This window comes from Ictalurus furcatus, chromosome 25 (genome assembly GCF_023375685.1).
Source record: "Ictalurus furcatus strain D&B chromosome 25, Billie_1.0, whole genome shotgun sequence".
Lineage (NCBI taxonomy): Eukaryota > Metazoa > Chordata > Actinopteri > Siluriformes > Ictaluridae > Ictalurus > Ictalurus furcatus.
This window is the reverse complement of record NC_071279.1, coordinates 6,045,406-6,062,934: the sequence shown is the minus strand read 5'-3', so window position 1 is coordinate 6,062,934 and position 17,529 is coordinate 6,045,406. Positions and strand designations below refer to the sequence as shown.

The following is a 17,529-nucleotide window of genomic DNA, read 5'->3' as shown; positions in this document are numbered from 1 at the left end:
TTATCATGCTTGACTTGTGCTATAGGCTACTATGTAGTGAATTTTTATAGAAACCCTGTAACAGGCAGTTGAGAGAGACAAAACTTGAATGATCTAAAAAAAAATGTCTGCAACAATTTTCAACAGAAAACCAGAAAAAAGTCTGGTCTAAAAGCCAGGACCTCAGCATAGACAAATAGACTGAAACAAAGCCAAACAATACAATTCCTTGAGTTGATCACACAGAACATCTCTGACATAACACTACCACCTCACTGTTTAATTAGCTTCATTTGCAAAGAAATACAGTACATACGGTAGATAGCTACTCAGATTAATCTTGCTAATCACATTCTTTCTAATTTCAAGACTGAAAATGTCTAAAAGATGCCAATGTTCATTTTGATTAAAAAAAAAAAAAGGATGATTAAAAGAAACTGTGTTTGATACAGCTGGTTTGGTTCAGTGAACACACAAGAGATAATACAACCCCGATTCCAAAAAAGTTGGGATGCTGTGCAAAATGTAAATAAAAACAGAATGCAGTGATTTGGAAATCTCATAAACCCAGATGCTATTCACACTAGTACATAGAAAACATATCAAATGATTAAACTTAGGAAATGTACCATTTTAAGGAAAAAAATAAGGTCATTTTGAATTTGATGGCTGCAATACCTTTCAAAAAAGTTAGATCGGGGCAACAAAAGTCTGGAAAAGAACCAGCTGGAGGTTAATTGGCAACTGGTCAGTAACATGATTGGGTATAAAAAGACTATCTTAGATAGGCAGAGTCTTTTGATATGTTTTCTATGTTCTATTGTGAATAACGTATGCGTTTATGAGAGTTGCAATTCACTGGATTCTGTTTTTATTTACATTTTACACAGCGTCCCAACTTTTTTTGGAATTGGGGTTGTATTATGAACTGTCTGCTGTGTCTGGTGAACAAAATATTCACAGAGAGAGCATGGGGCAGAGTGATTCCTGCCTTGATGGGCCTCTGATAACCCTTGTTGTAGTTCCCATTTTTGTCCATGAGATGTGATGATAATGCGTTCATTCATCTACAGTAATGGCTTAATCCTGGTACAGGGTTCATTGTGGATATAGTGCATATTACAGTAAGACACAACTTCAACTTCAACTTTATTGTCCTTCTAGGGGAAACTATTTTTGCAGCAAAGTGCCATGCCATAACCACATCAATACAAAATTTTAGAATTAAAATAAACAAATACAGTACATATATAAAGACATAACAATACATACAATACAAATATAAAATTGCAAGTTACCTAAGATAAGATCACCAACTTTATACAAATAAATTATGTCATCAAAGCAAGTAGATTTCAATAACCCAATGGCCACAGCCACAAAGGAGTCTTTACTTCTTTTAATCCTACCTCTTGGTACTCTAAAGTGATGACCTGAGGGCAACATCTGAGGCAACATCTGAGGCCCAAGGCTTGGGCCTTTCCCAGAACATGCATATACATTTGTCAGTAGGACAGGTCTGTTCCTCTCCAATAATTTTCACAGCCACCTTTACAAGGGTGGCTAATCTATTTTTGTTTGACAAGGTAAGAGTTTTTTTGCCATGTCACAATACAAAAAGAAAATAAAGATTCAATAACACTTTTATAAAACAGGGTTATCATAGTGGAACAAGCCTTAAATATGTTTAACTTTTTACAAACAGCCATAACATTGGATTCAAAACTCAATTTGCTGTCAATCACCACTCCTAAATACTTATAACTATCAAGGCAGGAGAATTCACCCTGGATGGGATGTCTGTACAGTGAGCTAAATGGGCAGCTGAGCGCAACATCTTTTTGAACATCACCTTATATCTGCCAAAAAGCAATATTAAAAAAAATCTTTGGCCACTCAAAAGAGGTCATTAGCAATTCAACAGAATTTAAAATGCATGGAGTAGTGAACAAGGACTTTAAAAATATATATATTTTATTTAACCAATCCCTTAAGATTAAATCTCTTTTCTGAGGGAGACCTGGCCAAGAAGGCACGCCATTACAGAGTAACAAACTTAAAAGTCAAAACCAGACAAAAAATTCTAATGCATAATACAAAATCCAGCTCTGAATAGCAATTACACTGTTCAGTTACACAATTCTTTATCAGAGCTTTAAACTCACCCATTGTAACAAAGTGATTATCAGGTTTGCACTGAATTAGCAAATGAACCGCATTTCAATTGGCTATTTTTATATACATGTATATTATATATATATATATATATATTAACTTTTGATAAAACATCATGATTTCCATAATATCAGCAAACCAAGGGTAAAGTTATAGAAGACCTAGCAGGAGACCTGTTTCTCATTTCCATCAGTGTAATGCACTCTGACTTCAGGAGGTAAAAAAAAAAAAGAAGAACAGTTGCATCCTTCTCCTTGGTTCAGTAAAACCAAACGGTATGCATACAGCTAGTATAAAAAAGGCTACATAATTGTTCAGAGGGACAGACAAGAAAAATATGTTAATTGCTATAAAGATTTATAGTGGTATCAAAAATGTATCGGTTAAAACAAGTGTTACCTTTGACCTGAAAACATCAGAAAGATATTGACTTACTGCAGTGTTTTGAATAGCATTGCTGAGTTGTGTTATATTGCATGTATTTTAGGTACATGCACATTTCCTGTATGAACTAAAGCTACCTTTGTCTGCTTAAACAAACAAGCGACTAACATCCTCCTTAATCTATAGAGCTGGTGCACATTCTCCTGTTTATTCATTCATTCATTCAGCTACTCACTCACTCACTCAACCATTAACACACTCATCTCAGTACTCACCTCTTCCTCTAGTCTCTACTTCACATACCCAGATTGAGGCCACTGATTATAATGGTGGTTTAACCCACTTGCATCAGGCAGCCTTGCAGGATCGGTGTCAGCACTGAAATGCTTTAGGCTCTTGTGTTTAGGGGTTCTAGCTTTTCTCACTTCCTTACAGTACATTTCAGGGAACAGAGTCTCTCTTCTCTATTACACATTTCTCAAAACAATACACCTATTTTGGAAATCTTAATGTATGGCAAACAAAATCAAATGTTACCTCCAGACCATGAAAACTCTCCTTCACATCAAAACACCACACACACACTATATCTGTAGCAATACACACTTTTGGCCAGTTGCCAACACTGTATGTTTCCTGGCCTTATTGTTGTGTATACAGAGAGAGAACTTTGACATGAATGGATCAAAATGAAGTCCTGGTATATAAATTATACTCAATCATTATAAAAGCGTAGTAGATACAAATGTTTTCATGGTAAAGAAAAGAATTTTGCAGGATCCTTCTTCGAATTTCTATCCATATTTATATTTTTTGTGTACTTGTTCTCATGCGGTTTTGGAAAACGTTCTGCTTTATTCGTGCTCCAATCACACCGATGTAGTGTAAGCTGAATTTTATTCGAGCTTTTCCTCATATTCTTTCTCTTCATGCACCTCTAACTCAAGCTATATAATCTCAATAATTCTCATTCATCTCCATTGTACTGTCATGCCTACTATTATTGTTTTTATCCCAGAATGTATTGATAGCCAGTACTGTTTGAAGTTCGTTAGCTCAAGTTTGGCAGGCAGATGTGTCTGCTTCATATATATATTCAATTCAATTCAAAGGTAATAATAATAAAATCAAATAAAACGTACGCTTTTAATTTAAATGTGGCTTATCTGAATGTGACTCCCAGTAACATTTCAAAATATTACCACACAAACTCCATCTTCGATATTTCTAACATTAATTTGTAAAAATAAAGGAGATTGTGAGTTTCTTTTGCAGCCCCATTTGTAATTCAAGCCATGTGGGGTCACACCCACTAGTCTGTGAAACCCTGGATTATATTGAAATGTTTTAAAATTTATTTAACTGTTTACTATGTACTACCGCAGAATCATTTAAAAACCCACCCTCCAGCAGTTTTTGCGATTGCCACAGTTCCCGACTGCACAGCTGGCAGTATTATTACGTACTCACCTATGCTCGTTTAACCCGGAAATGGCAGAAATGCTCGTTTCCCTGTCTGTTTTCGGCTACCTGGTCTGGATGGTTAAATCATTTATCACAATATTTTAAAATGGAAAGTAGCAATATTGGAAAACTGTCAAGTGTCAGCTGTCAATCCAAGGGAAAATCAATATTGCACAAGCCTTGTACATTGCCATATAGTACATAATACAGTATCACACAGTTTTGGGTTTGATCTGATTGAGAAGTCAGTGTTGTAATTAAAGATAAATACATAGATTTATATGCATTTCTAGACATGTAATCTGCCTCTTTGTATTGTATTGTATTGTCTAGAATAATATTTACTTCATATTTGGCTTTAGGTAGAGAAAGACACCCTTCCATTCATATACAAATGTATTCTTTTTGTCTTAGAATTCTTAAAATCCGAAACGTTTATCACCTCTTTGTGCTTATAGATGGAGCACTGTGCAGTTTGTTCTGCGAGAAAACTGTGGAAAGAGTTTGCAATGAAAGTGAGATACCCCCCTCCCCCGCCCCCAGATATTTCATTGAAAGTCTACTGAGAATTGTATGCCAGTGTGGACTTTGGGGGGGGGGGGGGTTTCCAATTGAATTATGACTTCCAATTCATTGTCATAGTAGCGTCGCAAATTTTACCATACTTATACTGAGTAAACATCTACAGGGTTTTAAAATATTTTTTTTAGAAGTTAGCCCATAAAAATTTTAAAAGATTAATTATCAATGATCAACTATAAACAATTCAGCTTTTACTATAAACAAGAATTAATTTAGAAAAAAAAACCTTTATATCTTTTCTTTGCTGACTTGGTGTGTGTGTGTGTGTGTGTGTGTGTGTGTGTGTGTGTGTGCGATACAAGATATATTACATAACAGATACATAACAGATATAAGATTATGTTTTTTAATATTACAAGTCTAAATGTTGTCCTACTACAGCATAATCACAAATGTGATAAGATGTTTTGGTTTTTACGATATGCAAATCTTGGATAATAACAGTTAAGCAAAATGGACGAAAGGCATATATAGACAGTGAGGGCTAAAATCTGATTTACTCCAGACTCTGTGTACTAAGATTCAAGGCTGCTGGACCAAGAGTGCAACGGTCCACCCCACGTGTTACACCAGATACCACAGACTTGTGGATATTTTTCTCACCCCTGTCATTAGCGAAACATTTGCCCCGAAGAAGCAACCTTGGTTATAATCTACAGTAGATATTAGCAGTAGAGTAGATATTAGATAGCTTTTTAATTTGATTTTCAAATTTGATTTGCAGCTGATCATGTCAGTGAATAACATGTTCTTGAATGAACCATTTTCTGTTCAGAAACATTTTCTAGATTGGCTAGTCCCACCTATAATATGATCTTTTTGATTCTAAATTCTGACATTTCTGTCTGTTCCCCCATGTACATGCAAATGTACATAATACAATAATTAGCATTGTTAATTGCCTAGTTGCTTAAGTACCCTGCACTGAGCAACCATTTCCCAAACACCCTCTTCAAAACCAGTGAACCTGATACAAATGTGTTACTGGCTAATACTGGCTAGGGAGAAATTGTGCAAACATCTGCCTTTGCCCAAACATGAATTCATTTAGCTCTGGGTGTTTTCTTACTGCACTCTTAACAACCACGTTTGCCGTTCTCAGCCTGGAAAGAGAGTGCATGGTGATGCAGTGTAAAGTTTCAAAATTCCAATTGTGTCATTATTATGAATGTGCCTGATTTCTGCAAAATATATATTAGTTTTAAGACTGTGTTTTGTATGCTCTTCTAATACCAATACATTGGTTTATGCTTTTTAAAAGGACCGCCACACATTTACATTTAGCTCAATTACAGATGCTTTTATCCAAAGTGACTTACAATTGAACTGCACAGATGGGCCCCCCCCCAAAAGTGGCAACTAGGCCAAGATTTGAACTCACAACCTTCCAGTCAGCTGTCCAGAGCCTTAGCTCTGGACAGCCACAGCTGCTTTGAATTGTATGTCAATTCCCTTATGGTATTAATATTGCAACAGTCATTTTGTATCATCTGTACTACTTCATAGCAGCTAGGTGAAGTTACGTAGCTTATTTTGTTGAGGGAAGGATGTGAGTATTCAGCCCTTAGATAAAATAGCAAACCACACATCATTAGTCAGATTCAGATTTCAGATGGAAATCTGTCATTTTTAAGAAGAGAATGTTTCCATAATTACATTTTGTTGGTTCAGGCATACATGACCTGGACTTACAGTACATGGACTGAAACTCTATAGAGCGTGTGTTTAAAAAAATTCTAAGCCGTGCACGAACATATAAATATATAGTAAGCTTATATAAGCCTATTGAAGCAATAACAAATGCTTTGGCAGATGAGTTTCTCACAAAAGGTTCATGTTGTACAAACAGTAGTCTACTGGACTGGACTGTTGTGTAGATTGCCATAAGAAAAGCGAAAGCATAGCCTGTGTCACACTCTGATAAACATAGGTGTCCTATGTTGCTGTTTTACATTTGTCTTGATAAACTGGCAAACTGCTTTATTAGCCAGTAGCTGGCCCTAACTAAGAGCAATGTAGCGTGTGGTTTAATTCATATAGTGCCAAACCAGAGTGTAAAAACAGCTAGGACTGTCTGGGGTTAGCATCTTATTTAAAATAGAGTAGGATGTCAACAGCTGGGCTCATACTGTTGACACTATGAGTAATGTGAGATTTAAAACTCAAAATATATAAATGTGCGGACTGTCTTGATTCTACTGTGATAGAATTACACACGGAACGTTGTAAGTTCGATTATATTATCATCACCCATTAACATAGTCTAAATAGTTTAAGCCTGAATTAACACATCTACATATAACTAAGCTTAAAGCATTCATTGTTAGGGGTTCTAGCGTGTAGCACTACAACCCTATTGTAATTGTTAAGATTTTTATTATTATTATTCCACCATAAAACTGATCGGGCAGACCAATCCGTAAGGCCTAGAGACTTGAAACCTGGTCAGATGGTAGTAGTATTGCTCGCTACTCAGAAACACCGTTACTTGACTGGCTATAATTCTGGACCGGAATGAGATATTTTCACCAAATTTGGGATACTTATATAAGGGCTCAATCTGAGGACAGATCTAAAAAAAATTACTGAGTGTGACCAATTGGTGGCGCTATAACAGAAAAAAACATGAAATTGGTGCAAAATATGGAACCATTGGTCCAATAGACTTGATGAATAAATCTTGCAAGAATTGTGCTTGTCCAAGGTCCAATCAGCGTATGTGAGGACAATTGTAAATCTCGGAAAACTCGGCCCCATTGGTCAATGTTCGGCAGCTATTAGACAAGCTTAATGAATGCCGCTATTTCTTAAAATTATCTTGGTTTTTTCTTTGATGTATGTGCTTATAGTATTGCAAAATATTAAATAATATCTTTAAACATCTTTAAGGGCCCTAAACGGCTTGAACCCCAATAACTGCTGCTTGCAGCTATATTTATTATTTATTTTTTACAAATGCACATATAAACACAATAATTACATAAAAATGGAGTTTGATGTGTTTTTTAATCTAGTAGATCCTCATGAGATAAAGGCATAAAACACCAGGGTGCATAGAAAACATGTCGATAACAGGTGGTTTTGTACTGCAGTGTATTTTGCTAGTGTTTTGATGTAGTTTAGGTGTTGACATGACCTATAGTACTGTACTCAAACCGGGTTCTGGGCTCTTTATGTGTAAAAACAACTATTAAAAGGAAACACTGTAAAAACTAGTATGTATTATTTTCAGAAATGGTACTTTAATAAATAAATACAACTTTACATTTCAAAACTGAAGACAATTTCCAAGACCACAGTCATGCTGTGAAGGAATTTTTTTATTTTTATTTTTTTATTATTATTAATTTTTTAATCTTAGGAGTACTTGGAGACTGAGGTAGTGTATGTTTGAACATTTTGCTCCAACCGTCTCCAGAATGATTAGCTAAACGTAGCTTATATGTTGTGCATTATTTACAAATAGTTATAGCTTGGAAACAACAGCTGGCGCTGCTCCTGATTGGATGGTGAGAGTGTCAGGCTGCGCGTGCCTCCGCTGTCATTGGTGCGGCTGAAGTTGAGAGCAGCTTGCTCGTGCTGAAGTAGGAAGAGGACAGCGGGCAGCCAGCTAGCGTCCATACCACACACACACATCAGCCCTCTGCCTGGCCTTTTAAACATAAACCAGAACAAAAAAACAACATCTCCTTCGGTGTTCAGCAGGATTGGGTCTTTAAATGTGAGTATGGTGGATTTTTTGTAAAAAACTCGACTTGAAACGATACGCATTTTTTTTTTTTCGTGAACTGCACGCGACCCTTCTCGGGACGAATAGGTTTTCTGTTCGGTGAAACAGCGCGAGCAGGGCGGATTTGGCTGCGTGCTGGTGTTATTGTGCTTGCCTCGATGCGATAGGCGAAAGCAGCACTTGGTTTTAAGGCGTGTTTCTTTGGCAGTGCTCGAGCGCGGCTGAAGTGTCCCTGCACTGATGAGGTCTGTTACACCGAGGAACATCGCGGGTGTTATTTTATTCCTCCTCCTGATGGAGGCTGACGTCAGGCGAGCCGTGTCAGCGCGCGGCGCAGCGAAACGAAGCGTCGTCGTCCCCCGTTCGCCACTTAACTTTAGTTTTAAACATTTCCGCGGAGCCCACAAAGGCTTTGGTGGCATTTAGGAAAACAGGACGCTGGTAAAAAGCGGCGTTAAGGCGCTGTATGGGCTTCGCTTTTGTCGCTCCGAAGTTCACGAGCGTGCAGTTTGTCGGAAGCTCGTTCGCTCGCGGGCGGCGCGCGTGCGGTCGGCCTCATTAACGGAGAGCACGAGCTTGCACGGGTCAGGTGCAATAGCGCTGCTCTTACTGAGCTAATGATGTTTGGATTATAACAATGATTTTGTGGCAGCTCGGAGTTACTAGATAGAAAGCTTATTTAATAAATGCACGAGCCCATAAGGTTTTATTTTAAAAGTCTTTTTGTTCTTGACGACATTTTTTTTGCAGCCCACAATCTGGCAAGAGCAAAGAGCATGGAGGAGTTTAAATGCAGTGTCTGGAGCAACACAAATTTACATTTATTCTGTACACACATTTCTTCCACCCTGAAATGCAGTAAGGCTAAAGCATTATAATGCTGAAGCATTAATAATAATAATAATAATAATAATAATAATAATATTGGCACAACATGAGTCCATAGTCACCTGATGTGACTGTTCGGGTTGATGTATTTGTTGTTTGGTTAAAAATGAACTGTGACTTTTGCTAGACATCTGTATCTTCTGTATTCAGTGAGCGTGTAAATGATATTCTGCTTTTCTTTTTGGAAAGCTATCTTCAAATGATAACGCATGTTTGAATTTTGGTTTATTTCATAGAGCGGTTTGTCATTTTGAAAGTCCCGGCTGTTGGTAGGGCAAAACATTTTTTGTAAGGAGTTTGCTCGTGTTTATTCCTTTAGCAGTCGCTATTATCCGAAGCACTTACAATTGAGAAGAGGACACGATGAAAAGCCGGGTGCACACTGTGCGATTTAGAATTTTGAGTAGTCCTGTTGCTTGTCGGACTGTACGAACACGATCCCCGCTGTAATCCACGTCACACTGTAGGATCTCGGCTGTCGTTAATGTCAGACTGTACGACAGTCAGGATGTAAAAAATGCACGCACACGAGAAGACTCGTACTGAGTTGGAGAAACCACACTACAGGACTGTGCCTCAAAACTTCTGACACTGCCAGAATTTAATCAGAGGAAATTTTTGATCGCAACGGCCATTGATCGGCTGTCGAGGAGCACGTCAAACTAGCGATCAAAGACTACGGATTTTGGCCTAGGGTTATAGGAATCTTTTAGGATTCTCAAAGTTTGTCTCAGACGACCAAATCTTGGCCAAAATCATACCGTGTGAACCCGGGTTCAGAGAGAATTCTTACCGAAAGTTCAGCAGTCCTGAAATTTAAATATATAAACTTCAGATTACCAGCTCAAAGCTTTAAGCACTGTGCACCACTGCCAGAGCCTTGCCGTCTTCCCTCAACCGGCATTTAACCTCTAACTGATAGTTGGTAATAATAGCTAGTTACTTCTATTCGCACAGTTTCTCAAAGTACTTTTAGAAAGCACAGTGTTAAATACAGCACCATCGTGGCAAATTTAGCAACTGATTTGACTCCTTTAGTATCGATTTGCGCTGCATCGTACAGTTTTTAAAAAACTACTTCAGTCTAGTGCCTCTAAGGCACTGTCTTCACTGTCAGCCATATTAGGAACACTAGGAGAACAGAGGTGAGAACTGGGAGCAGAGCAAATTTCAGGGGTGGAAACTTTTTAAACAAAATGCGAAACAAATACGCAAGGAAGATTCAGTGTACACTCCGAAAAAGAGGTACTAAAGTGTAGATTTCCTTGCTTGTACTATTTCTTGTGACTGTCATGGTACCCTTTAAGTCTGCACCTCTTGTACCTTTAGTATGTAGTATCTTTTACTTAGAAAGTTTTATATAGTGTACCTTTTTAAAGCTTTACACTGAAAGGTAATTCCAGTCATTGGTGGGAAAAAAGTATGCCCTCATTCATTTCTATATATTTATTTATCAGGGTCTAAATAACAATTCTGAGGTCCTCACTAACTTCCTTGAATGAAAAACGTGAACGATTTCAGCATGTAGTCCCCCCCCCCCCGAAAAAGTAAATAAATATTCAGAAACCAGCTGGGCAGAAAAAAAAAACCAACCAAGTACACCCTTTGTAGTTCTACAATCTTTAAGAGGGTAATTAGCAGCCAGGTGTTACTAATGAAATGCACAAGGTTTGTAAATCACGAAGTGTGACAACCTCTATAAAAGCAGAACGTTGGCAGTTTTATGTTCTGTAGCCCTGAGGTGTGTGTCTACATCATGTCAAGAAGAAAGGACATCAGCCATGACCTCTGAGAAGCAGTTGTTGCTGCTCATCAATCTGGGAAGTGTTATGAGGCCATCTCCAAACAACTTGAAATTCCCCATTCTACAGAGAGAAGGATTGTTTGCAAATGGAGAGCCTTCAAGACAGTTTCCAGTCTTCCCAGGAGCGTGTGTCCCAGTGTATCCAAGGTCAGACGGCTAAATGCTCAGAGAGGTACATGATGTGACCTACAGGCCTCTGTAAGCACATTAAATGTTTATGTTCATGACAGTACAATCAGAAAAAGCCTGAACAGGTATGGCTGTCAGGAAAGGGTGGCTAGGAAAAAAAACATGGCAGCATGATTTAGTTTTGAGAATTGCATCTTCTGGAATCCAATCATTTGGACTGATGAGATCAAGCTGGTGTTTGGAGATCATGCACAGCGTCATGTCTGATGAAAACCAAATGCAGTGCATCACCACAAACACCTCATATCAACTGTGAAGCATGGTGGTGGAGGGGTGATGAATTGGGCTGATTTTAGAGGCACAGGACCTGAGAAACTTGCAGTCATTGAGATAACGGTGAACTCCACTTTATTCCAGAATATTCTTGAGACAAATATTCTTGAGGTCATCTGTCCAGCAGCTTAAGCTAGGCTGAAATTGGATCATGTAACAGAACAATGATCCCAAGCACACCAGCAAATCGACATCTGAATGACTAAAGAAGGAAAAAGTCTGCACCTCAACCCCATTGAGAAGCTGTTGCAGAATCTTAAGCGAGCTGTGCATAAATGAATGCCCTCAAACATCAATGTTGTAAAGAAGAGTGGCCCAAAATTTCTCCAAAACAATGTGCGAATGATAAACTCCCTACAGAAAACATTTCATTCAAGATATTGTTGCTAAAGGTAGTTCTACATGTTACTGATTTATAGGGTGCAGTTATTTTTTCTCCATCTGGTTTCTGAATGTTGGTTTATTTTTGTGGGGAAAATGACTACATCTTGAAATCTGTTGTGTTTTTTATTTTTATTATCACTTGAGGTTATTTCTTTATAGAAGTTGGTGAGGACAACACAATTCTTATTTAGGCCCCGATAATTAAAATCATTTTTGATTTAATTTAAGGACGTGTACTTTCTTTATCCCGTGGCTGTATGTACCTTAAATCTTGAATTAAGGCACTAATGATCATAAATCATGAATTAATCGTTTATTTAGTTATGTAATTACCTGCAGCTGGTTGCCAGTTTTGCGTCCCCTGTGGTCTTTTTGGTGATGAATTATAAAATGAATGATTCATATTTTACAGTTTATGTATAAAACAGACATTGATGTTTGTTTAATGGTGTATTTTTGGCTGATAACCTCTACTTGTTAAAACATAAATATTAGAGCAGTGCATCCTAGTCAGCCGTTATCTTTATTAGCAAGCTCAAAAGTTTCCATTGACACCCATCCATCCATTTTTTTGCACCGCTTATCCTGCGCATGGTCACGGGGAGCCTATCCCAGGGAGCTCGGGACACAAGGGGGGGGGGACACCCTGGATTGGGTGCCAACCCATCTCAGGGCACAATCACACACCCATTCACACACTATGGACAATTTGGGAACGCATGTCTTTGGACTGGGGGAGGTAACTGGAGTACCCAGAGGAAACTCCGCACACACAGGGCAGAGGCGGGATTCAAATCCACAACCCCGAGGCAACCGTGCTAACCGCTAAGCCACTGTGCCCTCCAGCCATTGACATGTTCTAGTTCATTTATTTTATTGGACCTTATTACGGTGTCTAATGACCTAAAACAATCAACACAGGTTTATATTGAGCTTATGCTTCAAGTCAAACTTGACAACAAGGCTAATTCCAAGAGTCAGTGATGTCAGAGAAGCCCTCACAACACCCAAAACAGAAAATCTTGCATTAAGTGTCTTGCTGGTCTTATAATTTCTAAATATGGGTATGGAAACCTAAGCGAAAGAACAGATTTAGCAAGACTATCAGTAACACTGTAGGAGTGTGATTTTCCCTTAGCTTGGTGTCATAAATTTTCCTCTTAATCACAGTCTTATGATCTCTCATGATCAGCAGTCAAAAGGCTTATCGAGTCATAGAATTTGAAGCGATAGATCATGTCTGTTTAATGTTTAAGAATTATTTGAAAACCCAAGAAATGTGTCCAGTAAGCGTTTCTGTTCATCATACGAAGTCACAGTCTGTCTGCTGCATTCACAAGGCTACTCAGTGAATGTCTTTATGTTATAATTTAATGCTGGCTTCTTTAACATGCCCTTTGACACTGAATGTATGCAGTATATTCTATGGAGAAAGTTGAGATTTGGGCTGCTGTCAGACACGTTTGCTGAAAACGTGCACATTTAAGCATCTATTATTTATTATTATCCAGTCAGTTGCTTACTTGAGTAACTGCGTGTTGTCCAAGTGTGCCACACCGACTACGTTTACATGGACAGCAGTAATCTAATTATTGACCTTACTCTGTGTAAGATAATAATGTGATTAAGGTGTTTACATGAGTCGCTTTTAGAATACTCCTGTCATGTTCCCGTTTTACACGTTATAGAACATAATTAGATGAACAGCCCGCGTCATTATTTCACCGCGCCACGCCGTCCGACATCCCTCCAGAATTTCACGTATCAACATACAGTTCGTCTTCGTTGTGGTACCGTATACACTTTTGGGTGTTTTTATTGAATTTTTTTTACGAACGCTTTAAGTGCAGTTAATTATTTGTCATGCTGTACGTGGTAATAGATAACTGCTTGAAGCCATGGGCTGCGTCTCAAACCGCATACTTACCGTCTGTATAGTAGCCGAGATACATGTATTTTTCCCCACTACAGGCCTATAGTGGCAAGTACGCGGTTTGGGACGCAGCCGAACTCTCTTGTTCACCGTAAAATGTTGACGACTGCTGTGCGTGATCGTGTCCTATTGCAAAAAGCGGTGAAAACTCTCACACGACGTTCATAATATGATTAAGGTGTTTACATATCTGTAATACTCATCCATAATGCGACTAAAACAGGAGTACTCCACCTGTCTTAATTCGATTAGTGCATACTACGAGTATGACCTTAATCAGATTAAGGTAATTAAAAATGGCTGTTTACCTGGTAGTTTCTGAATCACAGTATGGTCTTAATCGGGTTAAGAATGGATTATTGTTGTCCATGTAAACGCACTGAATTATTCCTTTGAATAGGGAATTCTTATGAAATGCTATGAACACCGTCTGGGTGCTATAAAGAGCCTGGTCAAGCCTGAAAAGTTACGAACCATCCAAATGTGCAGTGGGATGAGTAAACTAACTGTCTAAATTGTTTGCTGCAAACAATTTGATGAAAATTTGTTTTAAATGGTGAATAATTTCATGCAGGCCCGGACTGGCCATCGGGAGCACTGGGAGAATTCCCGGTGGCCTGACGACTGATTTGTCCTGCTGCCCTACTGTGTTTTATTTATTTTATATTTTTAAAACTTATTTATTTACTTATTGACTTCATTTATGTACTCAAGTGATCCTTTCCGAATTCGGCATCCGTTAATAAATCCATACTAAACCATGAATCTGTTAGTTTTGACTTGCATCGCTGCCGTTTACCTCAGCTCCGGCGAACGGTTTCGAACAGAATCAGCAATACAGAGCGAGGATGGAGAGGAAGCAGCCAGGTGGAGCAGAGAGGGAAAGGGCACGCAAAAGGAAAGCCCTCCAAAAAGAAGCAGTGAAATGTAGCAAAATTACTGATCTGTTCAAGGCTTCAAGTGCAGGTCAGTCTCACCTGTAAATACTGCAGCTTTGTGTTCGCTAACTTAGCTAATCAAGTATTAACCTCAGTTTCACTACTAGCAGACGTTATCACTATTACTATCGTCACTCAAAATATGCTACAGGACAGCACTATCTACTGTATAGTTATAATAAGAAGTCATTTAGCAGACAAATTTCCAAATTTACGTACAGTACATTTAGAGAGCCCCTGGAACAATTAATCCCAGGAACTTTTTTCAAGGGACCATTTGGTTCCGCCAGACCTTTGTTGTCTGCGTTTCCATCGCAGTCTAAAGTACCGTAAAGATTAGGCAAATTAGTGCGGTGACTTATGACTGCACGTGACAAGCCCTTGGCGATGATATGAAGCCTCGAAGTATGCTACAATCAAACTGATTACTGACACAAAGTAAGCTGATTTTAATGATGTAATAATGTTAAATGTTTGCTCGGCTCATAAAAACTCGTAGGAGGCTCTGATTGGAACACGAACCTTTAAACAGTAGCAAAAGAGCTTACTGCAACCAAAAGGGTGGTCTAGGAGCGCGGTTAGGATGCGGTGCTCTCACCGCCGCGGCCCGGGTTCAATTCCCAGAATGATTTTTAAAAAATCTTTGGATAAAGGTTCGTGTTTTAAAAACAGACAGTCTATTTTCTGAAAACTGGTAACGATACTGCAACAACAAGAAGCATGGAGGAGATTCAAGCTGTGCTGCTGTTGATTGTGACGTGTCGCTCTGTTAAAGAGGGAATTGAGAAAACGCTGGAAAAGAGACGAGCAGTGGAAGTTAAGCGAATTCAGAACGCTCGTAATGCTAGACTTAAACAAACGGATTTTATTTCGCTTAACCCACTCGATATTTTGAAGTATACTTTTTCATTGCGGGTGGCCGTTTCCAGTTCCCGCTGTATTTCATCCTCGGCGTAAATACTTAAGGCCCGAACATCATCGTCGGTCCATCTGTCGTATTTTTTAAGAAACTCCGTCGTGTTGGTTCGAATCGTATTAAACAAATGTCACTGTACGCACCGCAACAGACTTTTAAAAATGGTGGTTGGAAAAAAAAAATTCCTGTGTGCACTCAACCAATCAGCATGTTCAGTGCCCAAGTCCCACCCCACAAAGTTCCTGGCTTTTAAAAAGTACCACCTCCCGAGTAGGGACATTGCGAGGGCTAAATATTTTACCCGGAACTTAATTTAGACCCTGGTCTATGCGGTGGAAACACACAGAGTACCTCCAAAAGTCCTTAGTTCCTGGGGAAAGTTCCTGCAGTGGAAAAGCGGCACATGTTGTTATTTTAAATGTTGAAATGAAAAGACACAGCTAGGGAAAACAACAACCGCAACAAAGACAAAAACACTCTCCCAAGCTATAAGTTATAAAAGGCAACATCATGTTCAGTGTTAGGATTTTTCAAAATAGATATTATGATGTAGTTAATATTGTACTAACAGATACTTAGGCAATTTAGAAAATTGTCTGCCCATATGTGAGGTTGAAAAAAAACAAAAAAAACCCACAAACCTTTTTTCTCCTATTTTTCACCATAAGGTGGCGAGAGTCTTCCTGGCACTAGCTTTGGTGCAGTGGTCACACTTCAGGGTCAACCTGAGATGACAGGTAGAGGTAAAATAAGAGAAATGAAATATGCTGTAATGTATATGTATGAAATATAGTATGCTTAAATTTCAGGAATTTTAAGAATATTTAAGTCTCAAAAAAAAAAAAAAAAACACATCGTTCTGATGCGATGCTCAAATTTTAACTAAAAGAAATTTAGATTCTGTGCTCAGAAATTAGTGAGGTTAAACAGGTGTTGTTTTCCAACAATGTGGAGAAGGTTCTGTTCGTAGCAGTAGACCTGGTGAAGAAGTGACAGGTACATGAAAAATGGCAGCAACAACAACAGCAAAAAAATGTTCTGTCTTTTTTTCTTTTTTTTCTTTTTTTTTTTTTACCTCTCTTCTGCATTTAATGTACGTTTGTGAGTGAAAAGTAGAGAGTCACTGGCAGCTTTGCATGTCTGATGTTTAAGTGATTGGCAGACCCGTGTGAGCTGATATAAATTAGAACTGCTTCACTACCTCTAGGCTACTTGTATATGTTTTTATGGGATGGCCATACTGTGTGTAATAAATTAAATTTAGGAAAGAAAAAATACAGTTGTCGGTGGCTTCAAAATTTGTTGTGGGTGTATGAGTGTGAGACTCGCGGCCTGAGATTATGTCCCAGTCCAGCCCTGATTTCATGCGATAGTAGACTGTAAAATGGGTTATCGTTGTGAATCTTGGAAGTATTAGTACATCCATCTTTTACGAAACTAGCTAAATAAACCTGGGATTAAGAAGCATAAGACTGAGAAACATGCTAGCGAACTAATCACAAGAGCCGCAAGAGTTTTAACCAGCTTTTTAGTTTTTAGATTTTAATCAGGAGTTATGCGTTTTCATATTCTAACATTGATTTTTGTTTGGCTATTTGTTTTATATTTTCATTTGTAAAGAAGCAATCTCTATTGCATCCATTTCTTATTCATTAATTCAATTTTCATATATTTTACATGCTTTTGTTTAATTCTTACACACTGCATAAATGAATGGAGTTTGAACGAGTTGAGACTGTCCGTTCCCAGCATACTCAAATGAGGACATTACGATATTCACTATGGCACAGTAGTTCCTGTTGTCTGTGTGTGAACTAGAGGTGTGTGTTCTATAGTTGTTGTTTTTAAATCCCACGCCCGCAAACACTCTTGACCAATCCTGATCACAGA

At 38.3% G+C, this 17,529-nt stretch overlaps 1 protein-coding gene across 4 annotated transcripts in view; it reads left to right on the top strand.

Moving 5' to 3' along the window:
* Positions 1-17,529, top strand: part of LOC128601089 (bromo adjacent homology domain-containing 1 protein) — a 35,620-nt gene that overhangs the window by 5,536 nt on the left and 12,555 nt on the right. Inside the window, exons 2-3 of one of the 4 annotated variants that reach the window (XM_053614004.1) lie at positions 14,590-14,751; positions 16,308-16,382. The exons of 2 other annotated variants lie outside the window; for them this stretch is intronic. In XM_053614004.1, coding sequence (XP_053469979.1) covers positions 14,634-14,751; positions 16,308-16,382 — 193 coding nt within the window. In that variant the 5' untranslated portion in view covers positions 14,590-14,633. Of the gene's footprint in view, positions 1-5,833; positions 8,306-14,589; positions 14,752-16,307; positions 16,383-17,529 lie in introns of those variants that run through there. One more of the 4 variants, XM_053614005.1, reaches the window with a different exon arrangement.